The sequence below is a fragment of the Nannobrachium achirus genome (genome assembly GCF_963921795.1).
Source record: "Nannobrachium achirus genome assembly, chromosome: 1".
Classification (NCBI taxonomy): domain Eukaryota; kingdom Metazoa; phylum Chordata; class Actinopteri; order Myctophiformes; family Myctophidae; genus Nannobrachium; species Nannobrachium achirus.
Window position 1 is genome coordinate 38,105,424 of NC_137810.1, and position 21,329 is coordinate 38,126,752.

At 41.6% G+C, this 21,329-nt stretch overlaps 3 protein-coding genes across 3 annotated transcripts; all 3 read right to left on the reverse strand.

Moving 5' to 3' along the window:
* Window positions 1–261: 261 nt before the first annotated feature.
* On the reverse strand, window positions 262–5,676 carry LOC308287549 (uncharacterized protein; the record flags this gene model as incomplete). Its single annotated transcript, XM_080728762.1, has 3 exons — window positions 262–2,397; window positions 4,049–4,107; window positions 5,664–5,676. 3 exons carry the CDS (start codon window positions 5,674–5,676, stop codon window positions 262–264), a joined length of 2,208 nt encoding a protein of 735 aa, XP_080584888.1.
* A 416-nt stretch (window positions 5,677–6,092) lies between these two features.
* LOC308283291 (uncharacterized protein) lies at window positions 6,093–11,006 on the reverse strand. Its single transcript, XM_080723695.1, has 2 exons — window positions 10,769–11,006; window positions 6,093–8,129 (listed from the first exon to the last, which is right to left on the reverse strand). The coding sequence occupies exon 2, from the start codon at window positions 8,120–8,122 to the stop codon at window positions 6,416–6,418; it is 1,707 nt and encodes a 568-aa protein (XP_080579821.1). The 5' UTR covers window positions 8,123–8,129; window positions 10,769–11,006; the 3' UTR covers window positions 6,093–6,415.
* Window positions 11,007–17,972: 6,966 nt separating this feature from the next.
* On the reverse strand, window positions 17,973–19,865 carry LOC308287557 (uncharacterized protein; the record flags this gene model as incomplete). Its single annotated transcript, XM_080728774.1, has 1 exon — window positions 17,973–19,865. The coding sequence occupies one exon, from the start codon at window positions 19,863–19,865 to the stop codon at window positions 17,973–17,975; it is 1,893 nt and encodes a 630-aa protein (XP_080584900.1).
* Between the last annotated feature and the right edge of the window lie 1,464 nt (window positions 19,866–21,329).

The window sequence follows — 21,329 nt, forward strand, 5'->3', positions numbered from 1 at the left end:
TAAGCATAATCAAGTGAATACTGGAGATGTGGCGTAACAGCATGGATTTCTACACAGAGAGGGCAATTCTTTCAACATAAGATGCTGCATTCAAGTTCAGGAAAGTTTGGACAAGGCAATTCTCTTGAATGCTGCCTTCAGGTATGGCATGAAAGAGGGCACTTTTTACAGACGGATAAAAGGGCAGGGGCTCAAGCCCCCTTTGATGTCTATGTGTGCAAGTGCCTGGTTAAGACCTCAGTTCACACGTGTGCAAGCAGTTCACATGGATCCTCTTTCATCCATATACTCCTTCAGTTTGTTCAAAGTCATGCCGTTTACGGTCTCCGTCTCTCTCAGCGGCCTGAGGATGACCTCCTTCCTGTAGGAGAAGCGGGTGAGGTTGATCCTGTTGGACAGTCTCTCTCTGCACTGCAGCAGGCGGTACAGAGAGAGCGTGTGCTTGGCCAGCACCACCGTGAAGACAATCTCCACCACCAACAGGCTGGTGTAGATCATCATCTGCCTCTTGCACTGCTCTTCTTTGCTTGTTGCCGGGTGAGAGTAGTGAGATGGTGGTGATGCCTGCTGCAGAGGCATGGGCTCCAGGGGACAGGAGAAGATCACCGGAGTGGTGGGAGGTGGAGGCAGTGGAGGCAGTGGCGACGTTGTTCTCCTGGTGGTGGTGGTGGTGGTGGCTGGGAGAGTTGTCTTTACGGTGGTCGTTGGGACTGTGGTGGTGGGTGTCGTTGAAGTTGGTGTGGTCGTGGTAGTGAGGGTTGTGCTTGGTAGTGTAGTGGTGGCTGTGGTTGTGCTTGGTAGTGTAGTAGTGGTGGCAGTAGTTGTGGTTGTTGTTGTTAGTGCTGTAGTTGTGGGTAGAGTAGTGGTGGTTGTTGGTGCTGTGGTTGTGGTGGTGGGGGTCGTTGTAGGTGGAGTGGTTGTAGTTGTGGGTAGAGTTGTGGTGGTTGTTGGTGCTGTGGTAGGTGGAGTAGTGGTTGGGGTCGTTGCAGTGGTTGTAGTTGTGGTTGTTAGAATAGTGGTGGTTGTTGGTGCTGTGGTTGTGGTAGGTAGTGTAGTGGTGGTTGGGGTCGTTGTAGATGGAGTGGTTGTAGTTTGAGTAGTTCCGAGCGTGGTAGTTGTGGGTGGAGCGGTGGTTCTTGTTGTCGTGGTGGTGGTAGTTGTAGTAGGAATGGTGGTGGTGATAATTGTAGTGGGAGGGGGAGGTGTGGGACATATCAACTGATCCTCTGTCAGCGACATGATCTCCTGTCCCTTCAAATCCTCTGGATGCTCACAGACTTCAGGTTTAGTGGACTTGATTTTATCAGAGTTGGCCTTCATCCACTGGTACAGAGGAATCAGTTTGCAGTTACAATGCCACGGGTTGTCGTTGAGATAGACTTTGGTCAGTTTTGGTAAAGGTGTGAATATATCCTCAGGAAGAGTCTGTAGGTTGTTGTTAGCTAACCTCAGGGTGGACAGAGAGGCTAGTTTTGCAAATAAGTCTGCATCCAGTGACTTGAGCCTGTTGTTCATTAGATTCAGCTCTGTAAGCTTCTCAGGGCCTTCAAAATATTCAACAGATAAGGTTTGAAACAGATTTTTAGACAGGTCTAGCTTTTTAAGTTTCTTCAGAGCGCTGAATACTCCATTAGGAAGAGTGCTAAGGTTATTTTCTTTAAAACTCAACTCAGTCAATTTGGGCATTTCTCCAAAGAGCACTGGAGGTAGACTTGTGAGTTCATTTTTGTCTAGAGTCAGTATTTTAAGCAGCGGGAACCCCACAAAGAACTCTTGAGGTAACCCAGTCAGACGATTATTGTCCAAATACAGCTTAGTAAATTTTGCTTTATGTTTAAACAAAGTGGGCGATAATTCAGTTATTTTGTTTGCCTGCAAGTTAAACTCCTTCAAGTTGGGATTGTTGTGCAATATCCCCTCAGGTAGGGAGGTCAAGTGATTTTCATAGAGTCTCAATGTCTGTAGTTTTTTCAGGTTTGAAAACAGACTTGAAGATATGGCATTGAGATTGTTCTTGGCCAAATGTAGGCTCGTAAGGCTTTCTAGATCATCAAAGGTCCCTTCCTCTATGTATTCTATCTCGTTAACATTCAGTTGGATGTCATGTAGGTTTTTAAGGCCATCAAACAAGCCTTTCTCTACACGACGGATCTTGTTGGATTTTAGAATAAGCATTTCTAGATTGTCGAGGGCTCTAAAGACTCCCACTGGGATAGATGTTATTGGAGTACTGGAGATCTCAATTACTTTGAGGTTCACTAAGCCCTCAAAAGCACCAGGCGCGATAGAGATAGGTTGAGTGTCCATGATGTACACCTTTTCCAGCTGGGGGTTTTCATTAAAGACTCCTGCAGGGATGGCAGTGATCTGACTTTTCACAAAGAACACCTCTGTCACCTTTGAGTCCAGAAGTCGTGGTATGTCAGTTGTACGTGCATCAAAAATTTGCCGGTTCGGACATTCAATGTCACTATCACATTCTTGAGATGAATATTCAAAAAACAAAGGCAGAAAAAATAGGAACATTTTGCTTCTAGACATGCTTCTTCTATAGAGAGAAAAAAACAACAAAGATTTGGTATTGAGTTTGGTATCAATCCAGTCATTTCAATGATGGAGTTGACAATGTAAAATGTTTTAGGAGGCAGCTTAAAGCTTATCCTTCTCTCACACTTCTTGACCGAAATTGCAAGCAATTATAATAGTGAATAGTTTAAAGCGTATAAAGTGAATATCAAATGTAACCATTACACATTTTTTATGTTGTTTCAAACACACAAAATATGACCTACCTCATTATCATTTGCAGTCCCAGATGTGTAATAGAGGGTTATTTCAGTTACAGAGAGAAACAAACAAAAGTGCTGGGTTACCGTATGTTATCTCTTTTATGTACTGTATCTGGTCAGAGGGCCTGGAGTGTGTCAGATGCCTCTTTGAGGCGTGGCGTCAAAAGGCCTCTGCTGTGTGAGATAAGAGCAATGAAGGAACATGTGCAGCACTTTCTGTATTCTATTTATTTCTCCGCCATACAATAATCACTGTCAATTTCAAGTTTTTGGTTAAGAAATGTTATTAAAAGGATATTCCACTTTCAAAAAAAACTTTTGGTCATTTTATGGTCTACTAAGGCTTTTGTGAACACCCTGGACGGTTTTTAATTTGCTTGATTCAATATTTAGATATTTGATATTCATTTTATCAGACACTCCCCATTCAGGGCCCATTCCAAAAACACTTTTTTTTCCCCTTTTTTCTGGTGACTCATACTGCCCCCTTAATACGTGCGCTGGCCATGTTTTTTCGATAATGTTTTTTCATTTATTTTTAATAACTTCTTGGGAAAATGGAAACAATTTTAATACAATAAAGAAATATAAAAAATAAATGAAAACGGTTATCGGAAAAACATGGCCAGCTCACGTATTAGGAGGGTAGTATACCAGAAAAAAAGACAGGTGTTTTTGATGAATTTATTATGGTTAAAATGGAGTTTGAAGTTACAGTGGGTTTGAATAGGAATGGGCCCTAAATGAATATCAAATATCTAAATATTGAATCAAGCAAATTAAAAACTGTCTAGGGTGTTCACAAAAGCCTGAGTAGACGATAAAATGACCAAGCTTTTTTGAAAGTGGAATATCCCTTTAACCCAAAACCCATATAGGTCTATTATTATTATTATTATTATTATTATTATTGTTATTATTCAGCAGCAGCAGTTGCAGTTCATTCAATGAATATTTGACTGTTTGCATGTGCATTTTAATGGTTGACTAAGCTTCAGAGTGTGAGTTCTAGAATCTCAGGGATGCCCCATGAAATGCATTGTGTTAAAGGTATCCTCTCCTAACAATAAATGCAAACAATGGTTCCATTTTAAAGGTCAAGCTCTCTGTTTGTCCTACACATCCTGTACTGGCCCAGTCAGCTTTCGCAGCACGCTGTAAACATGTCTTATCATGAAGACCAGAAACAGCAACTTTAATTTCACCAGCTCACAGGCACACATGGGTAATTAGTGTGAATGATTGTTTGGGGATTTTACTTCCTGTTTCTCCACATAGAGATGTCTTCGGCCAGAGTCTGAGATATAGACCCACAACTCTGACAACAGTACAGCATTATGAAACAGAGGGATTGTAACAACCACTGTTCTAGGTCAGTGGTTCTCAAACATTTTCATGCCAAGGTGATATGTATTTTTGGATAGTATTTGGGACCCCACTATGAGAACCACTGGTGGTTAATAGGTGAATTAGGCCTATTATGCATCCATTATTTCAGTCGCTATTCATTGACTATCATAGGTTAATAGTACTGCATCATGTTAAATAAACTTTCATATTACAGTACCTGAAATGAACTGTACTGTTCTTTTTACATTATAAGTGTATTGAAGCAATGGATTTGAAACATTTCCTGCCAAATTCATTCTTCCACTAGATGGCAATATTTTGCATCAAAATCATATGGTGATTTCTGAGCCATACCAAGGTTGGAACAAATTGTATGTTGTTGTTGTTGTTGTTGTGGTAATTTGGTCATTTTGGTATCACACACATTTCATGTGGTCACTGGTGGAATGAAAGAAAAACAATGGTTCATGTGTTTTAGAGCAGTGTTTTGGGAACCAGCGTTTTAGAGAGTATCTGAGTTCAGATAATAACATTTCTGTTGGCTCATTTATTTCACAAATTTTATCTAATATCAGCAGGTCTGTCAAGTTCTAATATGCTTCTTTTTAGTTTGATAAAGAAGAGCGGTTCATTCTAAAATGCGAAAACCTTTAAAATCCTTTAAAAATATACATTTTTGACAAATAAATACCTAGATTAGAACATGAAATTAAGTGGGGACATCACCATCCGTTTGCTGAAAACATACAGTAGTAAACATTTGCAATAGTGCAAATTGAGCGATGAGCATCATTTAGTATCTTTTTCTCTGACTCGTGCATTTGGTGTTTTAAAATGTGAGGTATCCAAACTTTTCCATGCCAATGACTCCCTAATAGCTATTGCCCTGATAACATTTCTGACTATTATGACATGTAATGTAAGGCTCAATTCTCTCTCTCTCTCTCTCTCTCTCTCTCTCTCTCTCTCTCTCTCTCTCTCTCTCTCTCTCTCTCTCTCTCTCTCTCTCCAGTATACTGTGTATATATACTGTATATTAAAAAAATTGCTCCCCTGGCAGACCCCTGGTGGCCATGGCCCTGACTTTACTCTAGTAGAGTCGACAGTTGGAGATAACTTAGATGGGTGTGTGGCCAACATTCTTTAACTTTATGTAAGCTATAAACCATTCAGACAGTGTAATTATGCACCCATAGTAGTACCAGGATCCTCCTCACGAAAAGGTCCAGTCAGTGGGAGATAGGATGACCGAGGCTCCCCTCATCCTCAGCATGTGTTTACATGAGATGTAAACACACTCTGAATGTGTTTGAATGAAGCCATTCCACATAATATCATAATGGGGTTGTATAAAATGTAGACAAAATTTGAAATGCATACATTTTCTATAATGTTTTTTTACTTTTAACATTTCTCTGATACTGTTTTGTGCTAATTATATACAGTATATCATATAATAATGTATATACAAAAACACGGTCAAGACTCGGTCCCACTGAGCTTATGTAAGATAACTTTCCACACCTTTGCTCGCCATAATGTGATAATACAGCATTATTTCATAATTTCAAACTCTTCTTCCAATTTTGGTATTTAAAGTTATTACCTTTTACAAGCTTAGAATATTTTTTATTTCCAGACGTATGTGAACACATATCTTTTGATGTCAGAAACGATTTTAGGCTGTTCAAAAGTTGAGCTTTTATTCAAAGCATGGAATCATTTTGTGTTAAATATTAAAACCATTGACTGCATTACATCATGGTACAGTGGAAAGGCAAAATAAAATTAGTAGTTCCATATAGAACCGTATCAATCAGCTTTGTTGTCCCATAAATCCATAGATCTATTTTTCCAGTTCTAAAGTTAAGGAAAAGGTCATTGTAAAAATTAGAGACCTGTTGGACAGTAGCAGTCTTAATCAGGTACAGTCTCATACCGACACATCATATGAATGGAAATCCAGACTAAAAGCAATCGAGATTACATCCAAGTGATATTACAGTTCATCCAATGTTTTTTTTTACTTAGACATTAAAAGCTACTCAGAGGCAAATCTGTTTTCTTGAGCAGTGTAATTATTGGTCATGGTGAACAGATCCGCCAGGCAATTGTGTTATTAATCATGACCTTTTAGGTTCTAAAAGAAATGCATTTTATGGTCGTTTTCCTCTCCAACAGGCCACAGCACTAATGATCCTTGGCCACAGTAATCAGAGGGATTGGTTTTAAAAGTTCGCTGGTAGCTGAGCTGTACTTGGGTGGTCTACTGTGGTCTACAATACAGAGTTCTTGCCTCTGCGGCCCAGATTGCGGCTTTCTTGCTTGTTCTTCCGCCAGCACACAAGGCCAATGATGATGCTGCTGATAATGGCGGTGCACACCACCGCAATGATGATGATCTGAGTGTTCCTGGACACGGCGCCTTCTTCCCCGTGTCCACTGCTGGTGTCCTCCCCCTGGTCTGAGGTGGGCGTGGCCTCAACAGCCGGGGAGACGGTGCTCCTCTTGGGGGGAGGTGTGCTGGGTTTCCTCCTCTTATCCGTGGGGACCACCGTAGGCACATCGGTAGAGCTGAGAGGCGGCAGATCCTCGTCTGTCAGCGCGGCGACCTCGTCGCCGCTCAGAGTGAGCGGCGTGTCGCACAGCACCAGGCTGTGGTTGGCTTTGGAGGGGTGCTGTCTCAGCCAGTCCCTCAGCGGCAGGATGTCCCGGTCACACCTCCAGGGGTTCTGGCGCAGGAGGACCTCCCTCGTCACATTGAGCTCGTCCAGGACCTCCCGAGGCAGACTGGAGAGGGAGTTGTTCCGCAGGTCAATCTGGCCCAGTTGGTCGACGCCCTGGAGGAAGCCCAGTGGGAGGGTCCGGATGAGGTTGTTCTCCAGGGAGATGTTCACCAGGCTGGGTAAACCTCTGAAGGTGCCAGCCTCCAGCTTTGTGAGCAGGTTGGTGTGCAGGGACACCTCGCTCAGTTTCTCCAAACCCCTGAAAGCCCCGGGCGACACGTGGCTGATCTGGTTGCGGCTCAGCACCAGCAGACTCAGTTTGGTCAGGTTCCTGAAGGTGTTGTCCTCTAGCCGGCTCAGCCTGTTGTCATACAGCCATAGTTGTTCCACGGGCATGGGCCCAAACACCCCTGGGGAGAGACTCTCCAGCTGGTTTTCATAAAGGGAGATTTGGGATAGTCCAGGCAGGTTTAGGAAGACCCCCTGTGGAAGAGCTGTGAGCCTGTTATGGGATATGAAGAGCTTCTGAAGTTTCAGAGTTTTAGAGAACGTGTCAGGGTGGAGGTAAGAGATCAGGTTGTCTTGTAAGGACAGCTCTTCCAGGTTGACCAACTCATCAAAAGCACCAGTAGGAATCTGCTGGAGTGAGTTTTTGTTGAGACGTAGGGTCTTCAGCTGGGAAAGGCCTTTGAAGGTGTCCCCAGCGAGCTGGCTGATGTTGTTCCCTGCCAACATGAGAGACTGCAGCTCAGAGAGGGGGCGAAACGTTTCCACAGGTACAGAGTTAAAGAGGTTTTTGCTAAGGTCCAGGGCCTTCAGGGCAGACAGGGAGGAGAACCAGCCAGGACGGAGCACCAGCAGCTGATTGCTGCTCAGAGTCAGATACTCCAACCTGGCAAGGTTCTGGAACAAGGCGTCAGGAAGATCTTGCAGCTCGGTGCCAGTGAACGCCAAGGCAGCCAAGTTGAGAGTTGAGTCAAATGTGCCTGGGCGTACCTCCCTCAGTACACCATCCTTAACCACAAAGAGTGAAAGGGCATTGGCAAAATCTGCCATATCCTGGGGTTTAAATGAATAGATATTGCCCCTGGAGATGTAAAGGCTGTTGGTGGAAGAGGGCAGAGCTGTGGGGAACTCTGATATGTCGTTGCAACGGATCTTGTTCTCACTGCATTGGCATCCTTTAGGACAAGCCAAAACAACAGCATTGAGGGAACAGAGGAGCAGGAGCAGGCGAACGGTGTTTGACAGCTCCATTATTTCCCTGAGAGAGAGGAGGAAAAAAAGTTGAATTAGCTTTTCAGTCACATAAAGGATTACAAGTAAATGAGATTAAATAGCAGCACAACCAGTGCTATTTTCTGCTGTACATATGGTACATACTGTATGTGTAGCATGTGTCTACCATGACTTGAAATAGTATCCTTTAAAACTTGCTATGTGGAGTATCAGATTCACGTTGTGTCCGGGTGATAGTATACATGCCACAAAGAGTCACACTATATTTAGAAGCCCCTATTTTAACCTGATATTCCTCACAGGCTGTTTAATCAGACATTTCTGATATAAAATACAAAACCCTGCAGATGATTATTATACACATGAGAAAATAACCCACAAAACATTTTAACCTTTTATATTACTGTTGGGATCGTGCTGTATTACTCAAAATACTAAACAACCCACATCAACATATTCCCCTTTCTGTGGAACACGCCATTCATGGGCGATGCTGGATTTCAATGCTGCACCCAAACACACATTTTGAAGAATGTGTGTTTTTGTGATGCGCTACAGTAGCTATTTGCATTGTTTTCATTGTGCCTGCTGCATTATTATCTCAGAATGGATGCACAATGTTCCTTTGTTTTTTGCATTGGAAAAGAAAGGAATCTGGTGTGTTTTTTCCTCTCCCAAAGAGAACAGTTGGATAAAAGTAACATCCTCAATGTATCTACTTTTGCTTATTGCCATTCTCAATGCAGTGAGACCATGTAGTGAGACCATTGCTAACAGAGCCTAAGCATTAATGAAATAGGAAGCTCTATATTTGCCCAGAAACATCTAAAACGTTTTTTTTACATAGTTCAATTTGTTACCAGTTGCTGGAAGTGTTGTACAACATTGTCAAAGCTAAGTGTGTGACTACCCTTGACAACCATAATGGAAATGATTTACTCTGCCTGACAGCATATTCAGTCTGTGCACATGAAAAGCTATTAAAAAAATCATAAAATTCATAAAAGAGCTCCATATGTCCTCATTCATGGACATTCGTACCCACAAGTGAACCGATTTCTGTGGAATAGCTACATCAGCTAGACATGCATAGTCTGTAGCTGTGGCTGTGCTGTGTTAGTAATGGCACAGGTGACAGAAACATAACACAAAGCCTTGCCAATGTAATGATGCTTCTGGTGAGCTCTCCATTCAAATGCTGCTTGGGCATTAAAACCATGTTGGCAGACTCAAGTTATTTCCTCAGTGACTGGGCTGCTTTAAGGCGAAGACAGATCTGTCTTTGGACGATGAATTCTAAAGAGGTTACTTACTTAGGCCTTCCGTTGAGCTAAATTCTGGATTACTTGGCTTTTCTTTTCTTATTTATGTTTTATTTTAGCCTGCCCTACTGTACTGTACATCAAAGATGTGGGAACATGAATTTGAATTTGAGTTTGGTGTTTCCCACTATGTTCTCTTTTTTAAATATTTTACTAGTAGTAGTAATAATATTATTATTGTAGTTATTGTTATTATTAAAAATGGTCTACCATGTGTCAATACAATATTGTAACACATTTCATGATGTCCTTAATCACGTCCAATGACAACCACAACAACAACAAAAACAACAACAACAACAACAACAACAACAACAATGGGTCACATCATCATTTAAATCTTAACACCATTGTTTGTTTGTTTTTCTTTGCTATCTCCAATCTTTCTCATTTACTGTAAATCCGTTAAGGAAGTCACAACGAAGGACTGTGTCAACACAGCCTCTCTAAATGTACATGTGTGAGTTGAAAGTAAACAACCGCAGAGATAAGCACAGTCAGGAATTGGGAATTCTAGAACTTCCGAGGGGGCTCTGTGACACTCTGCAAACTGCATTCCCATGCAGCTCTGTGGCTGGCTCCATTCTGCACGTCAAGCCATAACCTCCACATCTGGAGGGCTGTGTAGCGTGTACTGCCTTTGGGTGACTGTCCTCACCAATGTGGATTTCATAAGCTGAAGCATGCCCCCCTCCCATACACCCACCCACCCGGTGTACAATGTCCCAGTCAAACCAAAACCACTGTCTGCTGTGGACTGGGCCTGGCTGGAACGTTCTATGGTACACTGTACAGTGTAATGGCTAAAGCATTTCCAGTACACCATTAATTGCGGTGATTTTTTCCCCCTTTCCATTTCCATAACTGAACGATCAGCACTTTGCCTCTCATGACAAGATGGAAATGGGGAAGGAAGGGTTCAGGGCTTAGCAACCGATGCCCTATACTGAGAATGTTTGTTTTAACATTTAACATTACTTTAAACTTTTTATTTAAACTTTTTACTGCTTTTAAACTACTGTATCCTTAGGCTTTAAGCTAGTCCTTTATTTCCTTTCATTTACAGACTGCATAACAGTGGACCTTATTTAGTTTAAGTAATGTTAGTATTCAGACCAAAGCACACCAATACCAAATTCTTTACAATACAACTTGTCACCTTATGTTTGATTGTTTATTGTTATTTTTCTTCTTAATGTGTTATTTCTTTGAGAATAACATGATAAAACTCCTTAAGGTCAACAAAAACAAGCCTGTGCCGTAAATACCCAATCTACGAGCTCACAATGTGTCACATCAAATTAAGCATAACTGGATCCAGATGTTGTTTTGCAGAACTTACCTTGCGTCTTGTAGCCAGTGCTGCGTGAATAGAAAAGAGAAAGTGAGTTGCTGTGGAGTGAGTTATCTTTTATCCTCTGGTGAAACTCTCCTCCTCTTCCCTTCACCTTCATAGAGGCTATGATCAGAGCTTCCAGTCCTCTCTGAAACAACCTCACATCCTCACATTTTTCTGCTCTTCGTCATCACTCTATTATCCTCATCAGGGTTTTTTCCCCTTGTCTATGCATGAAATCTGATGGTCCTCCTCAATCAGTCAGACCTCTAGTAGTACTGTAGCAGACTGTTAAGCATTCCGTCTGTCTGCCCCTCTGCCCCCTCTGTTTCTCACTGCCTCTCGCGTGCTTGTGGACATATGCTTGCATGCATTTTTGGAAAATGCAGTGTGTGTGTGTGTGTGTGTGTGTGTGTGTGTGTGTGTGTGTGTGTGTGTGTGTGTGTGTGTGTGTGTGTGTGTGTGTGTGTGTGTGTGTGTGTGTGTGTGGTGGGGGGGTTCTAGGGAGAAGCCCCACCCTTTTGTGTTACCCTGTTCATGGACTGGATTTGTTTTGTCAGAGAATACGTGCTTTGAACTCTGTGCTTTGTGTGTGCGTGCTTGCGTTAATCTAAGTGTTATCTGTGTTTTACTCTCTTATAACGGATCAGGTTTAAGAGACTGGGTTCAGGTTAGATTTTGATTTGTTGTTAGAGTTAGCCATATCAGAGTGATCCTGTAGTCAAGGCATTGGGCAATTCCTGGATGTTGTAAAGCTGGTCCATGTTATTTGGCAATCCCCCAGATTTAAGGTCAGGGGGATTGCGTGTTGCAGATCCACCCAAACATAAACAACCAAAATGAAAAAACATGCACACATGGGTATGAACTGGTGAGATTGTGTGAAGTAGTTGCAGTGCACAAACATACCATGACACTTTATTATATATTATTAACATGTTCTGTTGGAATGGGAAAAATCCGACCCTATAAATAATCAAATTGATTGTGATTCCCCACGGTGCTGAAATGGTGCATGCATGTTCTTCATTAAATCAGTTAAGTTTGAACCGTTAATGTTGCTGTTCCTATTAACATTCCAGCGTTGCTTTCTAAGTAAATCCATGTGTTCCACATGAAAAACGTCCGGCAACAAAACCCCGCTTCAACAGAAATGAGATAGCGAGGGTGGAGTTAACGTATAATAGCATGTCTCACACACGGCCTCCAGCGCCCCAAACCCTGACTTCATGGACACACATCTTGCTTAACAGATAATCCGGTAAAGATACTGTAGACCAGGGGTCTTCAACGTCCTTGAGGCCAAGGACAGCTTAACTGAGAGAGAGATGAAGCCACTACATATTGTATAAAGTTGTGTTGCAGATTAAACATTTTCATATATTTCATAGATAGCTTCATAGGCTTGTTTGACAGCACTATATGTAGTGTTGTGTTGGATTCATGTTAATGATTCAACCCTCAATACTTCTGTCTGCTCTTTTTCCCCCTTTTTGGCCTTTTTGGCTAATGTTCCCCTCAGAATAGGGATGCTAGGGTTCAAGTGGTTTATGTAACTAAAAAGTTCCCATCACACAAAGATTTGGCCACCCCCTGCATTAACCCTGAGGGGTCCTGGACCCCCCGTTGAAGACCCCTGCTGTAGACATTGAGTGGAGAATAAAAAGTGACAAGGACAATGTTTCACTGTCAGTGCCACTTCATGACATTTTGTTATCATGGCCTGAATGGTTGTCTACAACACACAACCACAAGTGCCCGGCGTCACGCAGCATGCTAGCATGAAATCCAATATAGCATATATTTACTGTATGGCACAATACACAGTTGGTTATTTCTCAACTTAAACTTAAAGTATGACTCACAGGGACTGTTGCAAAGGATGTGCTCCATCGTGACAGGAAGCATCTACCCCTGCTAAAGATGTCTTTCAGTTGTGGTTACATACTGTATATGTCTCCATGACCTTTTTTCCACTTCCACATTTGTGGAGTTTATTCAAAGGGCAAATCTCCAAATCTGAGCCCTTTTAATGTGTCAGAATTATGTTGTTAACTCCAACTTACTAAACAGTAAGTCATATTTTATACCACTTTAATGTTCTCATGAGGACAATTACACATCTCAGGGCAAAGAGCAATGGGTGGATGGCAGGTTAAAAGGATAAACAGGCTCACATTGGCTAACTTAATTAAAGAAATGTTTGAGTTGGCCAGTTTATCATTTTTCCCTAGACAAAACACAGTAGTGTTATTTCCTGTTTCCAGCAACTCACTCTCTTCTTCCTTCTTGTATTAACACCCTCTCTTGCTCTCTACCCTGCTGTGTGTGCGTGTCTGCACTGCAAAGCCCCTGAGTGCTAATTGAACTCTGGGAGTGTTCATATGGACCAGTTATAGGATCCATCGGAGTTAAATGAATGCTCAGGATTTGACAGTACGTGTGTGTGTTGTGATTGGTGCCCACCGTTGTGTGAGCCCAGCGTACTGGAAGGGCTTAATCACCCGTTGTCATAGTGATGAACTTGGGATCTGTTCACCAATTCATCCTCTTTTGTGTGCTGTTTGTTTAAGAGTCTAATCACTCTTCATGAAATGTATGGTGCTCATTACCAGGCTGAGCTCGAGGCTTAGTCAAAACCACTTTGAAAGCTTTTTTTGTTGTTGTTGTTGTTGTTGTTGTTGTTGTTGTTGTTTACTATTAAGACAAACTTTATCATTGTTTTACTGTCGGATGATAAATGGTGAAATTTACTGACTACTTGCCATCCTTACATTTTGTCATAGGGAATTGTTATTTTATTATTATACTGGTTTATATAAGGCCCTACTAGAGTTTCTGGGCTGAACACCTACAGCTGCACTGCCCATACGACTGATATGCCCATATATGGAGATCTCTGTATCTGTCAGTCTTTGTCCCTTTATGGCCATATATAGATATCACTTATGTCATCAGTATATGCCCATATATGGGCATGTTGTTATGCCCATAATGGAGTTCTCTGTATCTGTCAGTCCTTCTCCCTTTTATGCCCATAAATGGAGATATCTAATGACATCAGTATACTGGTATGCTGAGGAAGAAATGATATGACTGACCGCATGTGTAACCTTTATATTAACCATCAATAAGACTTCTACAATACATTATTATATTTGATAGCTTGTTAGAGTCTGTCTCCACTAGGCTTGATAGCTTTTGTTTTGGTACAGCCTATCTTGTTATGGTTCAGCTTGTCCTTGAAGCAGTGACAGTCATACACACATAAGCACAGGGATATATTTGCAGAAGAGAATACAAATCCAATAGAAGTACAATTAGGACATAGAAAAGAACAAACCCCAAAATGAAATAAACAACCAAAAAAGCATTAAAACTTCTAGACCAAATGAATACAAGTAAACTAGCCCTTACCCGTTCAAAGATATGAGCTCTGAAATGATGTGCAGTGGGTGGGTTATGGGATGTGCACTGTGCACACAGTATATGAGGGATGGAAAGTAACTTTAACTGGTGCTTGCATGATAATATGTAGGAGCATCAATGTAAGCCGTTCCATTTAACGGCTACAGAGATACTGTGTACCGATCTACATGATTTTTGGACAACATCTGTAACAGGGCCCGCCCGCCCGCACACACACACACACTCCCCCCCCCCCCCCCCCCCCCCCGTGTGTGTGTGTGTGGGTTTGTGTGTGATTGTGCATGGCCTGAACAACAGCGCCCCTCCCTTAACATGTGTGGTCACAAAAGGTACTGTAGGCTAAATAGATATAGATACACCATAAAAATGCTAATATACAGCATATGATTTGTGAAAGTGACAAACGGGCTTCACAGTTATGTCAGGTGTGTTCATATGCTATTGGTGATGCGATTTCAGATCAATTGCTCCAGCCACTGAGGAGAAACGCTGTGACAGATAGACACTCACTCAGACACTCACTCAGACAGACATTCGCTAAATTATATGTTAGATATACTGTGTGTGTGTGTGTGTGTGTGTGTGTGTGTGTGTGTGTGTGTGTGTGTGTGTGTGTGTGTGTGTGTGTGTGTGTGTGTGTGTGTGTGTGTGTGTGTGTGTGTGTGTGTGTTTTGTTTGTGGCTGAGTTTTATTTGTTTGTCATAACATAATACAGCGTCAGCTTATAGGCGTATTAGCTAAGCTATACTGTAGGTATAGGCTACTGCTTGCAGTTACAGTAACAGTTACTGTGCAATAGATAAGGGAAAGAAAAAGAACTCTACTCATATGATTCATAATGCAATAAGAATTATCCTTTATAAAATGTTGTAGCAATTCAAGAAGATTTTAGTAGGCTAAGGTTGTTCATTTACAGCAGGGGTGCCCAAAAGGTAGATCGTGATCTACCAGTAGATCACCAAGGGTGTGCAGGTAGACCATATGACATGCCTCTAAAAATATACAATTAAAATATAAAAAGAATATGTCAATATGACATCAAGAAGGGCCTGTCAGCTCCCTTCATGGCTTCTAAAGTAGGCAAACCTCCAATGCAATACTTTGTTAAAGAGTCAGTAGCATTACAAAGAACCCCAAAACCTACCACTTCCATACAGAATGGGATGAAGACATTTCCCCCAGTATTTCCCATTTATTTCCCCCTTACAGTAAGTGTGTTTGTCTAAAATGTAACACCAGTGCTGCTATTCCAAAGCCCCCCTCAGCCCCTCAGCTAAAACGTTTTGGATGGGTAGATCATGTTGAGCTAGTCATTTTAAAAGTAAATCTCACGTCAATAAAGTGTGGGCAACCCTGATTTACAGTACAGTATATGTACAGTCTAAAGCCTGAAATGCACAGATGCAGATCGCTCAAGTACTACTAGGATTACTAGAATTAAAGTGTGTCCTTAGTATATCATAGATTATAAATATGTGAACACAGAGTTTTACTGTAGGCCTATATACAGGCCTACAGTAAAACTCAGGATTGAGTGTATAAAAACCTGACCTTCTGATCTTTTAATTGGGTTTAATTCTTTAAGAGCCTTTTTGTAACACAGGCTCTGCATTAAAATGTCTTCTATCATCCTCAATCCAATTAATGTCAAGATGGGATTAAGCCTTTACTGTCAGAGCCCCTGCCTAGACTATGGAACATTCTTCCCGAACAGCACATGTGAGATAATGAAGTATCTAAAATCCACTCTTTTGGACTGACTTTTCTGTAAACCTTATATTTTTTCTAAATTTTCGTTTTCTCTTTTGCTAAATTCACTTTTGAGTATTTTTTCCTTGTTTCCCTCATGCTGTTGAATTGTAACTATTTTATGGCTTTGTTGTTTCTTTTATTTATTATTGTGTAGTAAAGCACTCTCTAATTTATTATTTGAAATATCTAAACAATGTTAAACAGGTGTTATTGTGACTTTAAACAACTCCAAGTAGGGAATTTCCAAATACAGTATGTGCATGTCATTGTCATTGTCTTGGAGAATGTGAAACTGTCCGGAATAACACAGATTCCTGAACTCTGGCATCCTGTTTTGAAGGTTTTTGAAGATGGACATTGATTTAATTCCTCAGTGAGACTATTTTGGGACATGATTAATGTGGGGAAATGCATGATTCACTGATGCACACACACACATCCAGACCTTACTCAAAGGACAGACAGCAGAGGGCGATATAGACACAGCAAAAACCAGAGTCTCCATCAGGCCTGACTCTGGACCATTCTTTACACTTTCTGAGATAAATAAAGACTTCAGATTTGACTGTTTTCTCAAATTGTTTGGTGCCAAGGCAAACTTCAGTGAAACAGTGAAAAAAAAATTCGACAGCACACCACATACTGTAGATAGGCTAAGTGATTGGGTTTCTACATGGTAAACACTGTCTGAAGAATGAAGGACAACATGATTGTTCCCAAGTTGACAGAAATCAAGTTTTTTAGGCTTTTTAAAATCTGTTGGGTGGAAACCTTGTAGCCTGTGTCCAAAACTGTTACTTTTCAGGAAATTGTTCCAATGGATCCATAGTTATTATTGAGTCACAAGCTCTTGTTAATACATTTCACTGGTTCAATATTTATAAAACCCATCGACTCACAAAATGTGTCCAAAATAGCAAAGATAGCTGATCTACAAGCTCACAACCTGTTGTGATGTGAGCTTGTAGATAATTCTGATTATTTCGCTCCTTTTGGGCCATTAATTTACACAAAAACTAAAAGTTGTTAATAATAATAATAATACAGGTTATTTGTATTGCACTTTTCATTCATAGGGAATCCCAGAGTGCTGTTAAAAACACATAATCAATAACAGAAGGGGTTAAAAGCAAGGTTTAAACTAAAGAAATGTCAAGCATAAGGATATTGCTGACAGGGAGAGTGTTTTCTGCTGGTGTTTCAGTCCGAGTGTATCAAAGGGTGCGTTCGGAAATGTGCATTGGGTGTGGTTAGGGTTAGGGGTTAGGGTTAGGTTTAGGCATAGTTTTACTGAGGTTAAGGTTAGGGTTAGGGTTGAGTTTAGGCATAGTTTTACTGAGGTTAGGGTTAGGATTAGGGTTGGGTTTACGCACTCACTACACTGAGCACACACCCGGTGCGCATTTCCGAACGCACCCTTTGATACACTCGGACTGAAACACCAGCAGAAAACACTCTCCCATTGCTGACAGTGCATGGTTACACAACAATTTAACACGAAAAAAAGTGAATATATCCTGCCTGCTTGTCCAGGGGATAAATTGAATCTTGACCAGAATTCATGTCGGATCAGGTGTCTGCAGTAGGTGAGACATGACCTTTGACCCGATCCAAATGTTTCAATAGAAGAGCATCCAGGGAGACCAAATACAACCACCCCAATTGTATAAGTTATATTTTATTAACATACTCTACCATACAGATTGGACAACATTACATTTTATTATATTTCCGCTTTAATTCTTCTAAGCTACAAAATGTTTGCATGTAGAATACAGGAAAGAACACACTATTGTACTATGGAAAACTATATAGGAATTAGGCTATGTTATATCGATTATACATTTCATTCCTTGCACTTAAAGCAAGAGTCTAATTCCAATTCTTTTTTGCAATGTAATAAAAAATTCAAATGAAACAATCTTTGACGCCAAGGGAAAAATGTATTGTAAAGTCTACCGTACATCCAGTTTACAGTTTATCTCGACTTTTCTGCGTCCGGCCCGATTTCAACATGTTTCCTTTGTGCTCATGCACTATGTGCCCTAAGCACTCGTATGGCCTTGTCAAGGCAATACATGGCATATGTGGTTGCAAGGATGAGAAACACGCCTAACGCTAACAGAAGGACATGGCAAACCATGAGAAACCCAGTCAAGGCTTCATCTGAGGGCAGAGTCCACACGTACACCCAGCCCCGGTGACGGTTATTATGCACATACGCAGGTCCCTGCTCAACCACCAGCTTGTCATGGAAGGGATGGGACAAGTAGTGAGTGGGATACTTGTCAGTAATGATCTCAGTATCATCGGGGATAAGCAACTCCTCAAGAGGTGCAGTAGTATGTAGATTCCAGAGAGCCGTAGATGTTGATGGCATTGCTTTGGTGACCTTTGACCTCGAGGTTGGTGGTGGTGTCGTTGAGGCAGTTGGTTTAGTGGCGGAAACATATTCTGCTGTTGTTGCCTTAATTTTCAGTGTGGAAGTGGCAGGGGTGGTAAGCGGTGGATCAGTGTGTCTTGATGTGTGATATTGTGAAGGAAAGTCGGTCGTTTTGAAACTTGCGGTTGTCGTAGCATCGCACGTGAGAAATTCCTCATCATTAAGGGATCCGAGTGTGCGGAGCATGTGGTAAATTGGACTATGGCAGAGTACATTATCTTTATCCTGAACCACGCTTTGATTGCGCCTTATCCATGCTGCGATACCTCTGATGCTGCAGGTGCAGTCCCACGGGTTGTCACTCAGTGTAAGAGCCTGCAATCCTACATTTGATGAGAAAATGTTCCCGGGAAGAGTCCTGAGATTGTTGCGCCTCAGGTCCAGGGTAGACAATCCTCTGAGGTACTTGAAGTTGTTTTCATTTAGGGACTGGAGCTTGTTCTCTTGCAATAACAACGTTGGCAATGTGGTCAGTTTAGAGAACAGGTCTGGGTGTAGGTTCTGGAGGTCATTGGACTTCAGGGAGAGCTTTTCAAGTTTTGGAAGGCAGCAGAACAGGCCTAAAGGCAATTCCCTTAACTTGTCATTGAGGTGCAAGTTGAGTCTCAACAGCCCCGTCATGTTTGCAAACAGATTGCCAGGAACGGTGGTGAGGTTGGTGTAATAAAGATAGAATTCTTCCATGTCAGGCATGTAACCCATCAGCTCATCCGGGAGAGATAATAGTGGGTTTTGGTAAAGAGTGAGCTTACTTAGCTTGGGCATGTTGTAAAAACTCTTCTCTGGGACACCAGTAAACTGGTTGGAGGACAGAGTTAGGACCTTGAGATTTCCCATGGACCAAAACAGCTCTGTTGGAAGGCTGGCGATGTGATTATTGTGGATTTTGAGTTCCTCAAGGTTGGCAAGTTCATCAAAAGCCCCAGCTTCCAGCACCTCCAACTTGTTGTGGTAGAGCATGAGTTTCTTAAGACGAGTCAAGGAGTGAAAGATTGTGGGCGGGAGCGTCTTCAGGAGATTTCTTCCAAGGTTCAGGAATTTGAGGTTAGTCAGGCTGTTGAAAACATCTGGGGCCAGGCTCGCGATTCTGTTGCTGTTGAGGTCCAGATCCTCCAAGCCCTCAATTCCTTCAAACATCACAGGTGAAATGGTCTCTAACTGGTTCCCGTCTAAATGGAGCTGATAGAGTACGACTAATGGGCTGAACACCCGAGCAGGAAGGCTGGAGAGATCGTTGGAGGACAGCTTGACATACTTGAGCTGTGGAGCAACATGGAAGGCTCGAGGGTGGATTGTGTGTAGGTGGCTGTGGATCAGGCCAAAAGTCAACATCAGGTCCAGGTTTGCTAGACTCTCCTCATTTATAACGTTCATGTTTGTGGAGTTGAGAAGCAAGAAGAATGTGCGGACGTCCATTGGTTTGGGTACATCTGTGATGCTGGGACCAACGCACCGGACAACACCAGCTCGAGGACACATGCAGCTACTGGGACAGAGCATGCTGTGAGTCAGATATGGCAGTGTAGAAAGGAGGAGTACCAGCCACATGGTCCCTGTTGAATTAAAATAGATACAAATATGTAATCATACAAAAGGCGTTATTCTCTTTTTTTATTGTTTGTCTGATGTTTCCCTTGCCCAGAATGTAATTTGATTTGGTTGCTGTCCTTATATGGAATCAATAAATACATTTAATACAAAATCAAACAATCTTGCTGTCCAGATAATATTACGGTAACCTTGATTTCAAAATGAGATTTCTTTCTGCTGACATAGCCTACGTCCTACACACTATTGCAGGGATGCATACAATTGGTAAAAATAAATAAAGAAATAAAGAAATAAAGAAACAAACATCTACTTGCCTCTTAAGTAAGGATCCATCACTGGCTGCTTTGTATATTGTTATGTCTTTCTCTATGACAGTATGAGTGGCACAGAGGATGTGAGCATCATTTCCTTTCATTTATCTGAGTGCTTTAGTCCACACAATGCGTTCTCTGCTCCAGTCTGAGGTCTGTGGTTTGATCTGGTCTTAGGGAGATAATACCCATGGTTATATGCAGACATTCATGAGGTTTTGTGGAAGACTCTCTTGGTCATGCTACAATACATTGGCATAATGTACATTATTCTCTTCACAACATGTACCGGTAACTTTTGGCATACTCTTCACAACATGTAACTTTGTTACTGGGAATTGGCTCTGGTTACGGTGCTAAATGAAACATACACAATTCACAAGACAGCAGTGGTGGAAAAAGTAGGCCTACTTTAAAAATAATTTACTTAAGAAAAGTATCAATACTGCAAAGTCCGGAATTCAAAATGTAGAAAAAGTATTAGTATCAAAAAACTAAAGTACAAAAGGTAGGAAGTACTGATTATGCAGAATGTCCCTTTTCACAAGTTTTCAAATGTATAAAATGTATAAAAAATAGCAGATATAATCTCACAATGTGTAGCATTGTGAGCTTGTGGATCGTCTATTTTCAAATGTCCGAAATGTATACAGGGCTGAAGTGGGTAATAATAAACATCTTCAAGGTAACTACAGTACAGCAGTAACTGAAGTTTCCAAATAATTGCAGTGGAGTAAAAGTACAATATTTGCCTGTGAGATGTAATGTAGTTGAAGTAAAAGAACTGAAAACTGAGTTCCGACAAGATGGCGACCGAGTAGGACGCGTTTGTTGAGCTCTGTGGAGGTGCATAGTTTTCACATTTTTTAAGCCCATTTTTTACTGCCTTTATAGTTCTTTTGAGACTTTAAACGCCCAAAACACTGGTGAGCGTCTGTTTTTGCAGTTGTTTCGTGTTTCATGCCGAATACGATTAACACGAGGTCGAGGAGTACCAGGTCTCCGACCGCAAACGCCGACAACATGGCCGGCGCAATGCAGGGCGACGCTGACGCTCCGGTTACAAAGAGCATGCTGCGCG

What these genes read in the sequence shown, in the direction of transcription:
- LOC308283291 (XM_080723695.1), bottom strand. Translation starts at nt 8,122, where the DNA reads ATGGAGCTGTCAAACACCGTTCGCCTGCTCCTGCTCCTCTGTTCCCTC.